The sequence below is a fragment of the Salvia splendens genome, chromosome 3 (assembly GCF_004379255.2).
Source record: "Salvia splendens isolate huo1 chromosome 3, SspV2, whole genome shotgun sequence".
Taxonomy (NCBI): Eukaryota; Viridiplantae; Streptophyta; class Magnoliopsida; order Lamiales; family Lamiaceae; genus Salvia; species Salvia splendens.
This window is the reverse complement of record NC_056034.1, coordinates 2,394,117-2,413,633: the sequence shown is the minus strand read 5'-3', so window position 1 is coordinate 2,413,633 and position 19,517 is coordinate 2,394,117. Positions and strand designations below refer to the sequence as shown.

At 34.3% G+C, this 19,517-nt stretch overlaps 4 protein-coding genes across 10 annotated transcripts; 2 read left to right on the top strand and 2 right to left on the bottom strand.

Annotated features, from left to right (window-relative positions):
* Positions 1–42: 42 nt before the first annotated feature.
* Positions 43–3,347, bottom strand: LOC121794313 (probably inactive leucine-rich repeat receptor-like protein kinase At5g06940). Its single transcript, XM_042192421.1, has 2 exons — positions 637–3,347; positions 43–557 (listed from the first exon to the last, which is right to left on the bottom strand). The coding sequence occupies exons 1-2, from the start codon at positions 2,918–2,920 to the stop codon at positions 196–198; spliced, it is 2,646 nt and encodes an 881-aa protein (XP_042048355.1). The 5' UTR covers positions 2,921–3,347; the 3' UTR covers positions 43–195.
* A 6,712-nt stretch (positions 3,348–10,059) lies between these two features.
* LOC121794312 (zinc finger A20 and AN1 domain-containing stress-associated protein 8-like) lies at positions 10,060–12,312 on the bottom strand. 4 transcript variants are annotated; one of them, XM_042192416.1, is made up of 2 exons: positions 12,164–12,312; positions 10,060–10,832 (listed from the first exon to the last, which is right to left on the bottom strand). In XM_042192416.1, exon 2 carries the CDS (start codon positions 10,809–10,811, stop codon positions 10,311–10,313), a length of 501 nt encoding a protein of 166 aa, XP_042048350.1. In that variant the 5' UTR covers positions 10,812–10,832; positions 12,164–12,312; the 3' UTR covers positions 10,060–10,310. The 4 variants fall into 4 exon arrangements, with proteins under 4 accessions (XP_042048350.1, XP_042048353.1, XP_042048351.1 ...); XM_042192419.1 differs by having other exon boundaries at positions 10,060–10,824; positions 12,164–12,285; XM_042192417.1 differs by lacking the exon at positions 12,164–12,312 and adding an exon at positions 12,012–12,136.
* Positions 12,313–13,397: 1,085 nt separating this feature from the next.
* Positions 13,398–17,594, top strand: LOC121794309 (serine/threonine-protein kinase Nek6-like). Of its 4 annotated transcripts, none has more exons than XM_042192412.1 (11): positions 13,398–13,500; positions 13,962–14,119; positions 14,799–14,864; positions 14,961–15,004; positions 15,122–15,167; positions 15,258–15,338; positions 15,418–15,460; positions 15,557–15,606; positions 15,674–15,755; positions 15,841–15,890; positions 16,274–17,594. In XM_042192412.1, the coding sequence occupies exons 3-11, from the start codon at positions 14,799–14,801 to the stop codon at positions 16,808–16,810; spliced, it is 999 nt and encodes a 332-aa protein (XP_042048346.1). In that variant the 5' UTR covers positions 13,398–13,500; positions 13,962–14,119; the 3' UTR covers positions 16,811–17,594. The 4 variants fall into 4 exon arrangements, with proteins under 4 accessions (XP_042048346.1, XP_042048348.1, XP_042048345.1 ...); XM_042192414.1 differs by adding an exon at positions 15,981–16,054 and having other exon boundaries at positions 13,488–14,119; positions 16,274–16,430; XM_042192411.1 differs by having other exon boundaries at positions 13,492–13,901; positions 13,993–14,119.
* On the top strand, positions 16,920–17,594 carry LOC121794311 (serine/threonine-protein kinase Nek6-like). Its single transcript, XM_042192415.1, has one exon. The coding sequence runs from the start codon at positions 16,920–16,922 to the stop codon at positions 17,337–17,339; it is 420 nt and encodes a 139-aa protein (XP_042048349.1). The 3' UTR covers positions 17,340–17,594.
* Positions 17,595–19,517: the final 1,923 nt, after the last annotated feature.

The following is a 19,517-nucleotide window of genomic DNA, read 5'->3' as shown; positions in this document are numbered from 1 at the left end:
CTACATAAATTATACTAATAACTAATAATAGTGATGTTAAAGTTATGTCAAGGTTCTTTATATATAAATATGCATAGGCAGACAAGATTATATTACATTGATCAGAAAAGATCAAACCAAAATACAAGTTTCCCTTGTTTCAAAGCATTGACAGAATGAGGATGTTAACACAGGTAGGTTCAGACAGGAACTGAACTAAGCAACATCAGCAGACAACTCCAAACCTTGAAAAGTAGTGGTTTCAAGTGACTGAAGTGCTTTGACAACTTCAGCCATTGATGGCCTCTTCTCCGGCATCACACAAGTGCAACGTAGCCCAATTTCTAGGGCTTCGAGCATCTGCTGCAAATGCTGGGAGGATCTTGAGATATTGGGATCAAGAACTTTGAGGGAGCCATTGGTTATGTTGATCTTTCTTCTTACCCACTTCACAACGTCAAGTGTAGGATCCTCCGGTTCCATTTCTACTGCTAGTCGACCAGTTAGGAGCTCTAACAGGACGACACCAAAGCTGTATGTGTCAATCTGCTCCGTTGCCTTCTTTGTGAGGCCATATTCTGCACAATACAATATGAGAAAAAAAATCAGCCAACAACCTAAAAACAAAAGGCAGCATCTAAGAGCATTGCTTACTACCTGGTGCAAAATAGCAGGATGTTGCAGATTCTGAAGAAACTACTGACTGAAATACGTTCTCTCCGATGATCCTGTCCAAGGAAAAATCAGTGAGCTTTGGCTGGAAATCAGCATCAAGAAGCACGTTGTTCGACTTCAAATTTCTATGCAGCAAACGTGGGAGGTAATCCTTGTGAAGATAAACCAGGCCTTGAGCAATGCCAATGGCAATCTTAAGCCTCAAACTCCATGGCAAATCAAGGTCGGGTTTGCCAAGAAGATCACCAAGGCTTCCCTTTGGTAGGTACTCATATATCAAGAATATGGAATCATCAGAGTGGCAGAAACCAAGAATCTTCACAATGTTTTTGTGTCTGATCTTTGCTAGAGTCTTGACCTCATTTTGCAGAGCTTTTGAAGACTGGGTGGCAAAATTCAGTATCTTCTTCACAGCAACAAGCTCACCACTTGGTAAGGTGACAACATAGACCCTCCCGATATCCCCACCAGCACCACGGGCTGTCTTCTCATCCATCGACATAAGCAAGTCGTGCTCAGTGACTCTAAGAGGGTAAAAGAACACTGATCTCCACATCCCTAACTGAGCTCTCTGCTTGTGAGACCTCATCAGATAGAATCCAAACGCCAAGACGAAAAGGGCAAAAGCTATGGTTATGATAACTAAAGCACAGGTCAGTTTAGCGAAGCTTGATTGTTTGCGCTTTGGCTTGTCATCACCTAAACAACCATGGGGAAGCCCCGGCCCACATAACCCGGCGTTTCCCTCTAAATACGAGGCTGGAAGGCCTGAAATCAACGAGGCTGGAACTCTGCCAGATAGCTTGTTGAAAGACACATTAAAGAGAGCAAGCTTTAGCTTTTCAAGCTCATGTGGAATTAAACCAGTCAGATTGTTTTCAGAAAGATCTAGGTAGGTTAGCACAGGCAGATCAGCCAGAGATTCAGGGATCTCACCTACAAAACTGTTGCTCGCCAAAGACAACGACACCAGCTTCCTACAGTTCTTCACCTCCGGAATCCTCCCGGAGAGAGAGTTGTGGGAGAGGTTGATGATGCTCATGACAGGCGAATCACAGAAATTCGGAGGGAGATCTCCATACAAACGATTCAATGAGGCAGAGAATCTGTACAAGTTTCGAACTCTGCCAACGCCCTGAGGAAACCGGCTGGTAAAACTGTTGTTATCAATCTGAACATGCTCAAGCTGAGCAGCTTGTGAGATCGAATCAGGGATTTCACCACTAAACATATTGTTTTCAGCTCTGATGAGCTTGATTTTAGGCAGTGACCACAACCAAGAAGGAAAGTTTCCACTAAAACCATTGTTATGAACCTCAAACCTCTCAAGATTCTTGCATTCACTGATCAAATCATTTGGCACCAATCCATTAAAGAAATTTGTGTGCAAACTCAAACTCACGAGACCCTTAGCTTCACAAACCCCATCAGGAAATGGCCCAGAAAGCTTGTTTTGTGAAACATCAAAAGAAACTAAATTTGGGAGTAACAACTCAATCTGAGGCAAAACACCAGTGAGATTATTTTGAGAAAGGTCTAAAACCATCAAACTCTTCAACCCACTAAAAAGATCTGGTATTTCACCATAAAAACCAGAGCTTTGCAACAAAAGCTGCTCAAGTTTACTTAGCCCACCAATATCAACAGGAATTTGACTAACCAAGAATGTATTATGTGACAAATCAAGAACCACAAGCTCACTAAAATTTTCAAAAACAACAGGAACACTACCTGAGAGCAAGTTGCCGCCCAAGTCAAGAACTCTAAGCTGTTGCAGCAAGCCAATATTTTCTGGGATTTCTCCCTCAATGTGATTCCTGCTAAAATCCAGAATCTCCAAAGTCTTAAACTGAGAAATTTGCTCTGGGATTGTGCCCCAAATGAGATTGTCACTGACATTCAAAGTTATCAAAGTCTCACATTCAGAGAGGTGGAGTGGGATAGGCTGGTTAAAGAAGTTATTAGCAAGATTGAGATGAGCAAGGCTAGGAAGGTTGCATATGGAAGCAGAGATTTCACCAGAAAGATTCGAGCTTTGAAGATTGAGAGAAGTAACCAGAAATGGAGCTGCATTGGTGCAAGAAACCCCAGTCCAGTTACAATGGTGAAGTGATGAAGCGCTGGACCAGCCAGATAGAATGTTCAAAGGGTCATCAATGGAGTTCTTGAACTGGAGCAAGATTTCTGGCTCAGAAACTGCTGAGGTGAGAAGAAGAAGTGAGAATGATAGTGAGAGAAAGAGATAGTGGGTGCAGGCGGTGGCCATTGGAATTTGGAGGGGAGAGAGTGATGAGTGAGGGTTTGGTGCTACTTTGCTAAAGGGATTACAGTGCGTTTGGAATGTTTCAATGTTGGATTAGAGATTTGCGGGAGAGAATGCAATTAATATATTAAGATTTGGGAACGAATGAATTGTTGTTTTCAACCTCACCTAGTCAACATAAAGCTAATACAGCTTGGAGTTGGACCCTTTTTGAAGGCTACGAAGTCAATGGCGACAAGAAACAAAGATTAGCACAATTTAACATCTTTTATTTGACTAATTGTTAAACAACCATATCAACAAAAATTAAGTAAATTTCAAAGGTTTTGAAATCATGACCAATTTAATGAGGATGACAGCTCAAACTATCAAAAAAAAGGTCGAGCATCCAAGGATGTGTGTGTGAGAAAGAGAACTTTCATAAATAGAGGTTTGGATTTATGTTTTTTTTGCAGAAATAAATGGAGTTTTACTTTGGCATTATATTTCTCAAAATAAGGAATCCAATGCGACATCTAATCATAGTACAAATTTAGGGATTTTGTTCTTTTTCTGTGTCTATAGGATTTGACCTTACACCAACCTATAATAGTAGTAACACTATTATTGAGTTTATTTCATGAAACATCCGTGATTTTTTTGACTTTCAGAAACGAACTTTCTACTACTCCTTAAATTACGCAATTTGCATCTATGTCAAGGGCATATAATATAATTATATAACCGTAGTTGTTAATTTTATACAAATAACGTATACTTTGATTGATTTCAAGAAATACTTGATTATGCTCAAACTAAAAGAATAGTTTCAAAATGATATGCAATATAGAAAAGCTTGGAGGGGAAATAGATAAACTCATAGTAAGCAAAGCAATCAAATCGATCATCAAAAGAAATGGTGGTCACCATATTTATTTAAATTCGGGCAAAAACGAATTTGTGAATAAGCAAGAAAAATTACGAAATCCTCGTACTACTACTACTACTTACTAATAGTAATAAAAAACGGATCAAAAAATAAAGTAAAAATAAAATAAAATAAAATAAAATAACAGTCTTGTGACAGAAGTGTGTTTAAATGACGAGCTATTCTATTGCGTATCCGTGAATTTCTCTTGGCTAGATAGCTTCTTCACGTAAAGACAACATACATTCGATTTATTTATTAACTTTTTTTACGTTTAACTTAATACTACTCCTACTACGTATGTAAAACACAAAGATATCACAAATTAATTAACATGATAACAAATTAATTTATCAGATGCAAAATGATATAGATGAATTATATGTTACACACCTTATTGAGAGCATCACTCTCGTTTAACGCACATTTAGGGTTTTTCGTTTTGATTTATATATTTTGTTTAATTCTAATACATTAAAAAATGTTATTGAAAAACTTCTAGTGTGTTTCATCCTCACAAACACTCTCTCTGAAAAACTTCTTAGGAGTCCCTCCCTCTCTCACATGTTCTCTGAAAAACTTCCTAGGATCGCTCATTTTACCCTTGCATCAAGTTACACGCTTAATCTTAGAGTTCTTGCGAGATGAACGACCAATAAGAAGATGATATCTTATTAGTATAAGTAGCACCTATCAAATATGCTAAACTATAATCGAAACTATATGCATTCACATACCTATATATTCTCGGAGTTTCTCTCTTTCTAGTGTGCTTCAATTCATTCATACACCCTTCCATTTAGAAGTAGAAGTATCCAATTGCTTGTGCCTATACACCAACGGTTAACTCTTTAGGAATTGCTCCTTGTCCATATCACCGATGATAATTTCCTAATTTTACCCAAGACCCAAGACATACTATTAGTTATTACACCCAATTTAAGGAAACTAATTGATATGGCCAAATCATGTGCAATACACAAAATACACTCTTCACTTTACCGATAATTTTATGCCAACTATCATTATATTACCCCTCTATTTAGAGAGACAAAAGTCAAACAATACGAAATTACTATATTATTGATGAGTGAATGAAATAGTAATAATTTTATTTATGCAATATAAATGAATGTTTTCTATAGAACAAACAAAAGAAAAATGAATTCATTAAGGAAAAGACAAAAAACACGCAACTTTAATATTGCTATCTTTATTGACAATGCCATGCGTTATAGGCTACAATTATGAATTAATTGAACACTGCATATATGTAGGGTAGTGCAACTTATAGTATGTAGCAACAAAATTCATAATTAAGAAAGATGCAATGAATTTTATGGTTTGCTTTTTATCATTAATTTTCTGACTACTTTCATTTAGCAGCATTCTCGCACCCTATGATTGATTCTATATGAAAATCTGGCAAATAATTACTTACAAATATCATTATTGTTTTCGCAACAATATCAGCAGAACATATTTGTAAAATCTAAACCTTATTTATTGTCAATCCATTTATATAACAACATGTGTAATTAAGAAGTTGAACAATTATAATGGAATAGTACATGTTTTTAAAAGAAAGAATCAAAAGTTCTTTTTGTTTCACCGTGAATAAAATAATTATAGGGCATTTGATTCTCTTGTGATTGTTACAAAATAAACTAGCAATATTCAATTTAGAAAAAGTTATTTTTCGTGTTTTTTTATGTCTCATTGTCATTGAAATCATTTAGTCAGTGGAATGTGAATTCGTGAAAGTCGTATATTAATTTCTCAGTATAAAATAGTCATTTGACAGGCAACAACAACAGTTTTAATATAAAATTAGTAAAATTAGATTTAAAAAGGGGCAAAGTAGGAAAAATATAGGTAAGTAAATGAGATAAAGATAAAAATAGGTAAAGTATGTTAATTAATTATGAAAAATTTTGTATTTTTTGACATGAGATTAATTTTAATGAATGAATTGAAATGAAAACTGTGACATTCCAAATCCGCAACATGCATCATTTTTCATGATTACATATTATATTATAATTTGCATATCATATTACACAGTAACTATACCAAATAGTTTTTCTAATCGTAAATATTATTGTGTTTAGAATACACATACAAAACAAATAAATTAAAATATATCAATGTGTGTAGTTATGCACGAAAATGTTAGATAAATATATAGTATCTATATATATTTGTATTCAAATGGAAATGAATTAAAGTGTGTAAATAATATTTTTTTATATAGTTTATATGTTTTAATCATCATTAATTAGGGATTCCTATTATTATGCCACACACTATATTTTCCTATACATGCAAGCATATATGTGTGCAGTGGCAGAGCCACATGGGAGCAAGGGGATACAACTGTACCCCATATTTAGTTGTCTTAATATATAATTGTTGTATGAATAAACAATAGTCTTTGTGGTCTAGTGGTTGAACGCTTCACTTGCCTTCCTTTGAACCCGTGTTTGATTCCTCGGGCTGACACTTTCTTTCCAATTAGCAGTTTATAGTATTTTTCTTTTAGCTAAATTATATTCTTATGTGATAGTTTGCAATTTATTTTTTATTTCAATAATATTTTTCATGGCTTAGTATGATTGTTTTAAAATAATTCTAAGTATGTGTGTATATTTTTATAGTACTTTATTTTTTATTATTTTCTTTTGTGGATATAGTATTCATTTTTACGAATATAGCTTGTTAATTTGGTTACACTACTACTCTCTTCGTCCTAGTTTAATTAAAGCGTTTCTTTTGGGCATAAATATTGAAAATTTGTGTTATACAAAATAAATGAAGATAAAATAAAATAAAAAAGAGAATAAAGTAGAGTTAAGAGTGACTATGTGTTTTGTTTCTCTGCTAATAAAACGACTTTACTAAGTCGAGACATCTTAAAAAGGAATACGACTTAACTAAATTGAGTGGACGGATTTATTTATAGTGAGTATTATTTTATTTTTAATAGGTGATGTGATTATTTGCCGTACAATTTTTGTACCCCCAAAGTAAAATTTCTGTATCCGCCACTGTATGTGTGTGCGTGTAGTGATATTAGTAGGCCACTTTTCACCATTAGTTTTGTAGTAGAGAATTAAGGCGGCCAAGATAAATAAGTGTTCATTTTCTACAATATGAAGTATAAACACAAGTACGGTGGACTAAAGCACTAAGGAGAAAGCAAAAGATTAGTCCAAATAAATTACTCCGAATTTCTTGGATTAGGGGAGGTGAGATATTTAATTGAGTTAGTTACTCTTATGGACTTCGAATAATAATTATACTTATCAATGATTTAATTATCATAAGTAGCATATAGTACCCTACTTTTCAATTTTATGTAAAGAAAATTTGAAGAACACAAGGTTTGAAATTTCGAAGATTCATAAATAATTTTGGAATATATATTACTACATCATAATCAATTGTGTATTTATAATACTATAATCAAATGATTTCAATAGTCAATAAGTATATAAATTCATTTTAGTGATTATATGAGATCAAACTAGAGTAATTATTATAGTAGTTAATATGCAAATAGAGGCATTAAAGTAGTTTTTGTATTTATTTGTATAGCATCAAGAATCGTAGATCGTGAAGCAAGAACAAGTGCTCAACTAGATTATCTGTCATAATCAGGTGTGTATAAATCACACTTTTAATTTTACATATTTTATGTGCTTATTAGCTAGGTATTTAAATAAAGTGAATAATTGGACTATTTGATGTGACTCTAATATGATTATGTGTTATTTGATATCAATGGTGGAATATGATATTGATATTTAATTGATGCAATCGATATGTTCATACATGGTTTTGGAACTATTTTGAATAATTGGATTAAATAAGATCTCTGACAGTCTTGTCATGGGTCTGATATCATTGGCAATGGACCTACAGGTCATATATACAATGGCAATGGACCTATGGGTCATATATATGTATGCAATGACAATGGGACCTACGGGTCGTATATATGCAATGGCAATGGGACCTACTTTTCGTATATACAATGGCAATGGACCTCCGGATCATATATATATACATATATACAATAGCAATGGGACCTTCGGGTCATATACAATGGAATCCCGGGCAGATACCAGGCTTGTTTTGTCACAGAATAATAAACTGAACTGAGTGGCATATGCATATGTATATGTTAATATTTGTTGATTATTGTTACGTATACTAGTTAAAGAATATATTTGATTTTTGGACTGTGGAATTAAAGGTAAGATTTGTAGACACTGAGTTGTGGCTCATATACACCACTATTATTTTTCAGGAATAAAATATCAATGAAGTTTTTGGTTGACGTGGGTCGTAGGAACTGCACGTGTCATCAGGTTCGGCGGCTGACGCGTTTTGACAACCTTCTCCTCCTCATTATTTTTGCATGTAGATAAATGTGTAGTATATAGAGTGGTGAGATGGTCCCACTATGATTTAGAATGTTTTGAAATGTGTATATGGTATATGGTAGTTTTTGAAATTATATATGTGTGCTTTATGTACCTGACGGGTGGTTATTTATTTTAAAATTTGATTTTATTTATAGTAAGTGCATACATAATAGAGAATCCGGTGAGACAAAAACATGAGACTATTTTTATAGACCAAGTATATGACATGAAACTAAACAACTAAAGTTGAATAAGTGAATCTTCTGCTCAAACAAGTGTTAGTATTAGCAAAAAAAAAAAACTCTAGAGATCATAATAATATTGAAAATAATATTATTGTGGGAAAGACTCTAGAAGATCATGGAGTAGTACTATCGAACAATTAAACAAGAGCAAATTTAGAAGTCTGGAACTGTTATTCATAAATAAAAATATACTATAAAAGTAGGACACCTTTTTTTTCATCTTTCTGGCTAAATTGCAAGCTGACTTTCATCGAAAATTAGGTATTCTTTTAACATTGAAAAGTTAATATTGCAGCTTTTTGGGGTGAGGATCTAAATGCCAAAAAGTTTACAGCATCCAATATATTCTTGCTCACATGACTTTACCTTCAACATTTTTGCAAAGTCTATTTTTGTCATATCTTTACGGATGCTTTTGTGGTATGATAATATTTCACATACCCAAAAAAAACAAAAAACAAAACACACTTTTAATTTAAAAAAAAAACATTAAAGAAAAAAAGGTAATAGACGCCCTGTCCACAATTTTGTGTGTAATTTGTACACGTGTAACTTGGTGGTATAGATGGTGTTCAGCTTTTCAATGAGGCAACACTATCACAATTTATAATTTATTTTTACGAAGCCTATTACAAGAGAGAATGCTTATAGTCTTTTAATTGAAGAATTACTTATAGGAGTATGTTTTATTAATTAAAAAAATGCTAGTTCAGAGAGAGAAAGTACATATTTTCGCAACAATTCTCCGTCAAGACTATTGGAGGAAACCAATATGATACATTGATTATCCAACTTAATACCCAATCATACATCGGAACAATAAAATTGAGTGTTGGAAATTACATCCTGAATTGTACCCCAGAAAACCCCAATTTTTTTTATAAGAAAACAAACAAAATTAATACTTTATGCCCTAAATATTCACTCCGTCTCACAAAAATATACACTTTTAGATGGACACGAGTTTTAATGAGCAATTGGAAAAATAAGAGAGAAATAAAATAAAAATAAAAATAAAAATAAAATATTATTAATGAAAAATGAGTTTCACCTTAATTTTCAAGATTGAAAAGTGCATATTATCAACGGATGAACTAAAAAGGAAAGAGAATATATTATTTTGGGACAGAGGAGTAGAAATTAGGGCAACCTCAAAATGCACATTTGTTATAAAAGGTTCAAGCTCATTTTCATTTCATTTAAATATTCAGAATTTAAGATATAAGTAAGATATTAGTGAGATTCACACTCAAACTCAAAGCCTTCACCACAGTCAGAGTACAATAACAAGATTGCTTAATCTCAAATAAGTAGAAAGAAAATTTCACAGAAGATGAAGACCAACACTTGCAAAGAAGCCAACCAGCAGCATGTATCATCGGGTGAGAAATGGCGAACGGCCAAACATACCTGCTTGCTTCGACTCCATCTGCATCATGTGGTGGTTTGATGCAGAAACATGTATGATCAATATGCGAGTTTGATTAGTTTTTTAAGACGAATACAGTGTGGAAGAGATGCGAATGCAACGAGCAAAGGGGCGTAAAATGCATAGCAACATGATTGCCAAGTCATGAATTTTATAATAACTTGATTTTGAGCCAGCAAATAACAACTTACACACTGGATGAACCAAGATGATCTAGTAAATGTGCAACAACTGAAAGGTTCGTAGAATGCAAGAAAACGAAACCCCAAATACCACCGCCTTACTTACCCCAGCCAACCAAGATGAACTAGACAGCTTTGAAGATAATGGACTTACACAAAGATGTACAAAGTGAGCATCATGTTTCTCTTCATGACTGCTACTAGATCTTATCCACCTTTTCAGCTTTAACAAGAGGATTTGCTTTTGCTATGGCATCCCGAGCAGCAGCCTGATAATCAAATGGGCAGGCGTGTTTGTCTGCATAGCGATGAACTGAGCAGAAGAGGTCCCCACACTTGCACTTGAATGGAGTCAAACCTACTCGCTTGCAACAGATAGTGCATCGGTTCGGCCCCTGCTTCGCCTTAGGCTCTGCATTGGATGATTGCTGGGGTGCTGCCTTCAACTCGACTGATCCTGCTTCCGCACTGGCTGCATCATCAGAAACAAGTGCTTTCCAGTTGCTACTTGATCCACCGTTTACAACGTTCTCAATGGACGATGATGCAAGCTGGGCGTGCGATTGTTTCAGTATCATGTCCTTGTGACACTTGGAGCACATATTCATCGTCGTAGAACTCCCATAGAAGCCACAGTTGTTGATGCATAAAATAGGACCTTCTGCAGGTTGGCAACCATCATTCTCTTTGGAGGACTCCATATGTGCAAGAATCCTGTCAATCTACAACGAATGACAAGTGGCCCGGGAGGTTATAAGAGTAACATGCTCATGCAATTTCACAATAAAATAATCATGAAAAACAATGAAATTCCACAAAAAAAAAAACATATATTCCACACTTGGACGATTATGAATTAATCTTAACCTGTTCATCTATACTCGGTTATCGAGAATGCGAACATAGGGAATCAATATTATGCATAATTGTAATCTCAAAGTCTCCAAAAGGAAACAATAACAAGAATTTTTTTTAACAAGTAGTTGGATCAAATAATCAAATTTAACTGATAGGAGTACAAATCCAAAACATTTTTAGGTAAACAGTATCACACTACAGAAAATCCAACCACCGGTCCACTTCAACAAACTTCAACAATAAGAGTAACTAAAAAGAGATGTCTGAAATTGGACCACTAACATCGATGTAGCAGCAACAGACCATAAAGTGTAACAGCACAAAAGGAATAGGATGCAGGCAATGAAGATCTAATCTACTTGATAATTGAAGGACTATGCTTAATCATTCAGCTACCCAGGCATGTCATTCATCTCATTACAATACAAAAAAACTGGTTTACTATCTGTATTTGAGCCATGTTTGTTGATATATGACTCATCCGTAGCACAAACAGGCAAACAAAATAGAGTATATACTAAAAAACTCATGAAGACTTTATAAGTACAAACAGAAACAAAATACCGCAGGGATCACACTATTATAGTAAGCTTGCCAAATTACTACTCTTAAATAAAGAAACTAAAAGATAATAACACCTAAAAATTGAGAATTTTCTAGAAAAAAGTTCCAAAATTCTCAAATTTCTTCTTTAATCAAAATTCCTCGGTTTAAAATTGAAAAAAAAAATCATCTAAAACATACTAAGTTAAAGGGAAGCTATGCTTCATTTCAAAAAAAACAAAGAATATCACACAGATTTGGCTTACAGCAAGTTTTTAAAAAAATATCAGGGCACCAAGATCACAAAAACTTAAGAGTTAACCCATATTAATGAACAACTCAACCCCAACAATGATAAAAATAGAGTAAATCTTTCCACTTCAATCATAATATCTCATGAGCCAAATAATGAAGTCTTGCAAGTCATAATTAGAATAAAATGAAAAAGAGAAAGAAATTCTCAGACTTGGATCGCATAACAAAGCAAGTTTCCAGATGACCTAGAATTCGCGTAGACTATATTTCCCCTCCAACAAGAAACCGCAAGATTCAATTTTTCCGCGAAAGAAACAAAACCCACAAGCAGATCACAACACCGTAAACGAATTTTACACGAAACTAAGAATTGGGTAAGAAAAAAGACGAAAAATACCTGGTATGATGGATTATATGATCAAGATTGCAGTGGCGTAGGGGCTACAAAAGAGGAGAAAGAGACTCGGGTTTGATCTTTGATCAGGCGATAATACTCTGCCCTTGTTTGTACCCCTCGGTAATTAAAGTAAATTTTTTTATTTAAAAACATTAAATATGAATACATTGGATTTTGAATTGAGAAGACAGGGATTTCATATTAAATGTTTCATTTAATTTAATCCAAAATAATACGAGTATTAAGTTTTTAATCCCTTTTATGCAGGCATTCAGCACTATTTCTTGTATGTCATCACAAATTCATAAAATTAAATTAAATATATTTTCTGCACCAATGACAACTTAAGATAAATGAAATGGAAACAAATAGATAAGTGAGATTAAATCAAACCAACGAAAGTTATACTAGTAATAGTAATATTTAAAATTCTCACCTAAATGTGTTATTTCATGTATTTTTTATTTTACCGTAGCTAAAAATATTATTTTACAATTTCAATAATCTACGTAATAGACTAATAATTTTTGTAGTTCCTCGGCCCAAGATATAAAAGCCCGAAGTTGGTAGTAATCCATTTATAAAATACTATTATCAGTGGGCTCTTCCCCATCTTGGGCTTAATATAATATATGGATATTGTTATGCTACATCCGTCTCTTAAAAATAGAAACTATTTTCATTTTGGTACGTTCCTTAAAATAGAAATTTTCTAAATTAGAAAGTGGACTCCACAATCCATTAACAATACTTCAATTACTTATTTTCTTCCTTTCTCTTATTTTACTCGTTTTTCTCTTCATCTCTCTTATTTTACCAATTGTACATTAAAATCTATGCCGTTTCAAATGTTTCTATTTTTCAAATACATGAATAACGTATCTAAACTTATTAGTAAGCTATGTCGTATCACAAGTTATCTAATCTAATCCCTTCATTTTTGTGGTGATACCCATGGATGAGAAAAGGGTTGATGAGCTATTAAAATATTTAGATAATGTAGCTTATATACTACAGAGAGAATTTTGAGTGGAAAGTGAAAATAATAAAATTAGCTATATTTGAGAAATGATGTTGGAAGGGTAGAAAAATGATAATTTACAGTAAATTTAATTCTATAAAATGGTTGTTCCTTACTATATTACGAAAAATAAATTTGGGTTGAATAACTTATTTTTTGAATAGCTTAAAAATGTTTTGAACATATTTCCACCACTCACAAGTTTGTGTTGAATAGTCTAAGGAATCCAACGGATTTCGCCTTTATTATTTTTTTCCCTGAAATACATTCGATACTCATCTATAAAGATCTCATTCTACCCACAATTTTTTTCACGGTAAAACAATTTTTTTCGCACAATTTATCCCTATCTTGTTGCTTCCCATCTTTTATTGAGCATTTGCAATTCTAGTTTCTCTTTATGAAGCACTTGTATTTATGAGTGACTGCACAAGGCAACTGTGTTATGGAGTAGTACTATATGAATATAGATATAGATTGCAAAATTGACTGGCCAGCCTCTTTGCTGCACTTACATATTGTTATGTTTTACATTGATACCTACGTTGGATTAGGCAAACTGAATTAGACAAAAAAAAATATAAGGCAATTAAAGAATGGTAGATATCTATATATGTATTTTTTTGGAGGGGTCTTCTGCTTGAAGCTGCTGTTCTTTGAGCACCCAAGAATTGTTTTTTTTTTTTGGGCTGTGGAGGTTTTGCTCTGAAGAATTAGGTGAGTTTATTAACGGATGGATTTTGGTTAAAGATTGAATCTTTTTTTATCTGAAAATAGGGTGACCATATGGAGATTCTGGGTTTTGAAGGCCTTGATGGAGAGAGAGAGAACGGCATTTCGAAGCCGAAGATGGAAGATTATGAAGCCATTGAGCAGATTGGGAAGGGTGCTTTTGGAGCTGCATTTCTTGTGCTGCATAAAACTGAGAATCAGCAGTAAGAATTTCTTTTTCTAAGTCGGTGCATGCAAAAAAGTTTTCAATATTTCTCAAATTGTTTGCAAATTTAGCTCAAGGGATGCTATTATGCTAACCACGGCTTAGAAATTAGAAAAATTTTTGTAATGTAGCAATGGCAGTTTGTGTGAGCGAGATTAGGTGGAAATCACAAAGTTAATTTTGTTCGAAATTAGCATCCCTGACTTTTTTGGAGTGGCTATGTGAAATAAGAAATATATGGCGTTTATTGCTTGTGTTCGTTATTGAACTCTTGATTGGTATCTATAGGGAAAAAGTTACTGAATAGTGCTTCGGATACTAATCTGTTAAGGAGCCTTCTGAGTTGTTAAGTATTCTGGAACAGAACTATTTCGACGATGCTTCTGAGTTGTTAGAGTATTCTGAATCTCCTTGTTAGTTTCTCTATGTTTCCAGAGAAGCAACTCTGATCATCATTATGCTTTATTGATAAAAACACTCTAAGCAGCTGAAATTCTTTTCCACTGTTTCCACAAGCCATGTACTCTATTTTTGTTTTGGTGAAGCCTTATATTTGTAAATTCTGGCTCCAGTATTGTTGGTTTTTGGCAAATTAGATTGTCGGATAACCTTGAAGAGAACAATAATTTTCACCAATTTGTACACCATATTGTAATGTTTGCCTGTGTCTGTTGCAGATGGAATTAATTGCAAAACTAAGCCATCCATACATAGTTGAGTGCAAAGATGCTTGGGTGGAAAAAGTATGGTGCATATTAATTTGATTTCCATATCGAAAGCTCATACGAACGGCTTGAAAACCAATGCTAAAGGTGACCTTATGTTTTCGTTCTTCGCAGGGGAATATCTGCATCCTGACCAATTATTGTGAATCAGGAAATATGTAAGTGCTTTAGCTGAAAACTCGAACTCAGTCCTCCCCGAATACCATTCCTGCAACTAGAAATAATATATTATGCCTTTCCCAGTATTCTCTTATCTTTACTAATTCGATTTGCAGATCTGATGTAATGAGCAAGGCAAGAAAGGCATATTTCCCGGAGGAGGTAATCTGATCGGTATCATCAGCAGAAGTCTCTCTTTTATCTACTTTAGCTAATTCATGCCGAGTTTCTAATTTTCTTGCTAATGCCCAGAAAATTTGCAATTGGATGATTCAGTTGTTATTAGCTATCGACTATCTTCATTCCAATCGTGTCCTTCACAGGAACCTCAAGGTTCGACACATGCTCATAATTTTCAGTTGGCGTGCATTGTCTTGATTGATTTCTTACATGCATAGTTTTCTCGTTTCAGTTATCAAACATATTTGTGACAAAGGACAATACCATTTGTCTTGGTAAGAATGCCAAAGCAAGTTGTACTCTCACCTAGGTCCTAGAACCATCTTTTGTTCATTTCAATGATGTAATGTTTCCACTGATGTAATTCACAGGTGATTTTGGATTAGGTAAACTTCTGAATTTGGAAAGCGTAGCCTCATCGGTATGATAGCACAACATATCTCTATTATGCGCAATTGTAAGCTAATGACCTCTTTGCGGCAAACTAGGTTGTTGGAACCCCAAACTATATGTGTCCCGAGCTTCTTGCCAATACACCGTATGGCTATAAATCAGACATATGGTCTCTAGGTAAACAGAGTTCAATCACAAGAATATAACATCCATTTCACTCTTTTTTCTTCATTTTTTTAAAGTGTGGTGTTTCTTGTTACAGGTTGCTGTATGTTTGAGATTGCTGCACACCAACAAGCATTCAAAGCACCTGTAAGTTCTAATAGTTTCGCATTGTAGTAAATACTATAATTATATATACACAATTAGATACATTCTGAATTAGAAAAATGAATGAAATAGGATATGGATGGACTCATCAACAAGATTAACAGATCTTTGATCTCACCAATGCCTATCATATACTCTTCAACTCAGTAAGTTTTTCTCAAAATTTGAAAATATTTATTCGCTGGCATAAAATTAATACTCTGCTAAATAGAATTTAAATTTTAGGGCTTAAGGAAACAAATTATAAAGAGTATGCTGAGGATGAGCCCCAAACACAGGCCGACGTTAAGTTCACGATTTTTTGCTTACTTCGTTTGCTCGCAATGGTAAGTATCATACTAATCTGATTTATATGCGCATCATAGGCCGCAGAGCTGTTAAGACACCCACATTTGCAGCCGTTTCTCCTTCGCTGTCAGAACCTGTCTACTGTTTTCCTCCCTGTGAAGTCTCCGTCACCCGATGCTGCAAACGGGAGATCAAATAGGTTATCACCCTGTAGCTCCGAGGGTCGGAAAAGCCACCAAGAAAGAGAGGTGAAGCTGAAACAGAGGGATCTGCTTCTTTTGTTCACAGGGAGTATTAATACGCAGCATCCGACTTTACTAGATGATGATGCCTTGATCGAAGATCTACTTGAGACCAAGAGGGTCGATCCAACGAGCTACTCGGGAAAGATGTCTCACGACAGCGAGGACTCAAAGAGCGGGGACACGAGCGAGATGACTGATCATGACAATCATAAGTCTTCATCGCATCAAGAGAGCATCTACATGATGGACGCTTTGGTAAGACTGGCAAACGCGTTGCGTGAGGAGCCAGAGGAATATGCTCTCAGAAAGAATACGAAGTTACGGAGAAAGAGGGAGTGCGAAAACGAAGGTGGGGATATCTTCTACTGATGAAAATGGCCCCTCAACCGATGAAAAGGTAAGATCTAAAGCTGAAGAAGAATCAAGAAGCTCATCCCATGTAGACGAAAGCATAAGTGAGTCGTCCAATAAGGATCGCATGGAGAGCAAAGATGATGTCGTAGTTGAATCGAGGCAAACAGAGAAAGATACGAAAGTCGGGCTGTTGTTGAATAGCCATGAAGATAAAGTTGATGAGGATGCCCTGAAGATCAGAGATGATCTCTGGACTACACCAAGAGCAACGAAGAAAGCCACGGGTGACAATCTACTCCTGAGCACGCGGACTGCAGCGAGCAGCGATGTTGTCGAAAGCAAGCATGAAAATCCAGGTGAACACAGAGCTCATGCTTTAGAATCACTCCTTGAACTGTGTGCACGTTTGCTCAAAGAGCATAAGTTCGATGAGCTCGCGGGCGTGCTAAAGGCCTTCGGGGAAGACGCTGTCTCTTCACGAGAGACAGCGATCTGGCTCACCAAAAGCTTAATGAAGGCTCAGAATCAGGCTGAGAACTCCTAGTGATTTATTAGTGTTCAATTTCTAGTGATTTATTTATTGTAAAGGTCAAGTTTGTGCTTTTTTGTGGGGTGTGTGTATAATTTGTTAGCTAAAAGCGAGTGTGATTGAGTTTTAAGGATGAATCTGTAGAGGAAACTAAAGTTAGTTTGATTTTGCCTTTTCTCCCTAAATGGTGTTTAGTGTATTGAAATAAGAAACTATCCAAAATATTGTAATCTTTTTTACTTTTTAATTCAAGCTTGAGGATGATGACAAGAGTTTTCTTTATTACTGCTAATGAATTTTATATGAGGGACGTAATCAAATGCAAACTCTAAATATTGTACAAACTTCAAACTATGATCTGTACCGTTAGAAAATGTCAATAGATGACAAAATAGTAGCAACAGAAAATGTCAACGCATTTTCTATGCAGTATCAACGGTTGATGTTTTGTTCATATTGTATTGGCATTTTCTATTGCTATTATTTTGTCAACTGTTGATATTTTTTAATGGTCAAGATCACAGTTTGGTGTTTGTACAATATTTAAGTTTGCATTTATCACTACCCTATTTCATAATATATAAACATGTAGTATGAAAAAAATTTACAGATATTAATATACATAAATTAAAATCCAATATGTAACTTTTGATATATCAAATTTCTGGCATATTTAAAAACGGTGTCGTATCAAAATAAAAATAAGATATACCGAAAAATTGAAATAAGATAAAGATATGATTTTTACTCGTACCGAAATTTTGACATAAAAGTTTTGGGGGTATATATTGTTGGCTGTAGCGACCGACTCTAGCATTGACATGTCTGCATATCCAATACGCAATTCAGGTATCTTTCTAAGAATAAGTAGAAACTTATGTAATTTAGAGTAAAAAATATTGAGTTAGAGCATCCACATCCGTGCTCTTGCCAACGAGTACGGATGTAGGTCCGGACACACTTTTACTCCATGTTCTTAGGCAAGAGCACAACACCCACATCCGTGCTCTTCCGCAAGGACATGCTCAAGGGTCCAACCATTCTATTATTCAATTTTAATAAAAACTTTCCACAATATTAAAATGCATTAAAAATACCCAAAATACTATTACTAATTACTAAAAAAATTAAAAATTACATAATTAAAATCCTAAAAATTAAAAATTTCATAATTAAAGTCTTAAATATTAAAAATTACATAATTTAAATCCTAAAAATTAAAAATTGCATAATTTAATTCATAAGTGGCCGAATTTCGTCCAAATGGATGATGAATGTGTGTATTTATAGATGATTTTGGGATTATTTTTTTTTTAAATTTTCAAAAAAATTTAAAAAAAACGGTAATAAAACGGCTATATTTTTTGGAATCCGAAAATATATATATTTTTAATTTTTGGTATTATTTTTATTTTAACAAAATGTCAACGGCCAATAGAAACGCGTCACGTCGCCCTGCTCGCTGGCACGGACGTGCTCTTAGCTAAGAGCAGCGCCGTGCCAGCGGCAAGAGCGCAACGGCGGACAGGGGTGTCCTTGCCGCTGGCACGGACGGACAAATCTCACCGCTGCGGATGCTCTTATCTTCATAGCACTATATAATATGGATTGATCAACAATCGACATGTGTGATGATCAGTATGTGGTGAGAATATTATGACGGGCATTTTCTGAGATAAACTATCAAAATCATTATTAATCATAAGATATAAAATCTGATGTCTTACCAATTCCCTACTATAAATGATAAGGCAAGGCGTCCCATCCGGACCATTGCAAACTACCTATTTCTTTTGCCATTTCGATTTTTAATAAATAGTATTAGTAGAATATTGGAAATTTATCACTTTAAGACCTTTACTACTAATACACTATCAATTACTCCTACATTATCAAAATTAGTTTTGTTTCTAGAAAATGAACTATTCATACCATCCGTACTTAAAATAAACTTTAGCCCAAGTTCATATTTTTCATGAGTTTAAATTTTAATTGCAGAAATCATGAATTTAAGCATTATAGTGAATTTTTCAAATATTCGATTTCCCCAAATTGAAACAGCATGTCTTGGAAAATCTACTACGAGGCTTCTCATAATACGAATGAGATACGTTTGATGGTATATAAGGAAAAAATCTTTGTTGATTGTTTGTATTTGTATAAGTTCTACAAAATTAGTTTTATAAAAGGTGA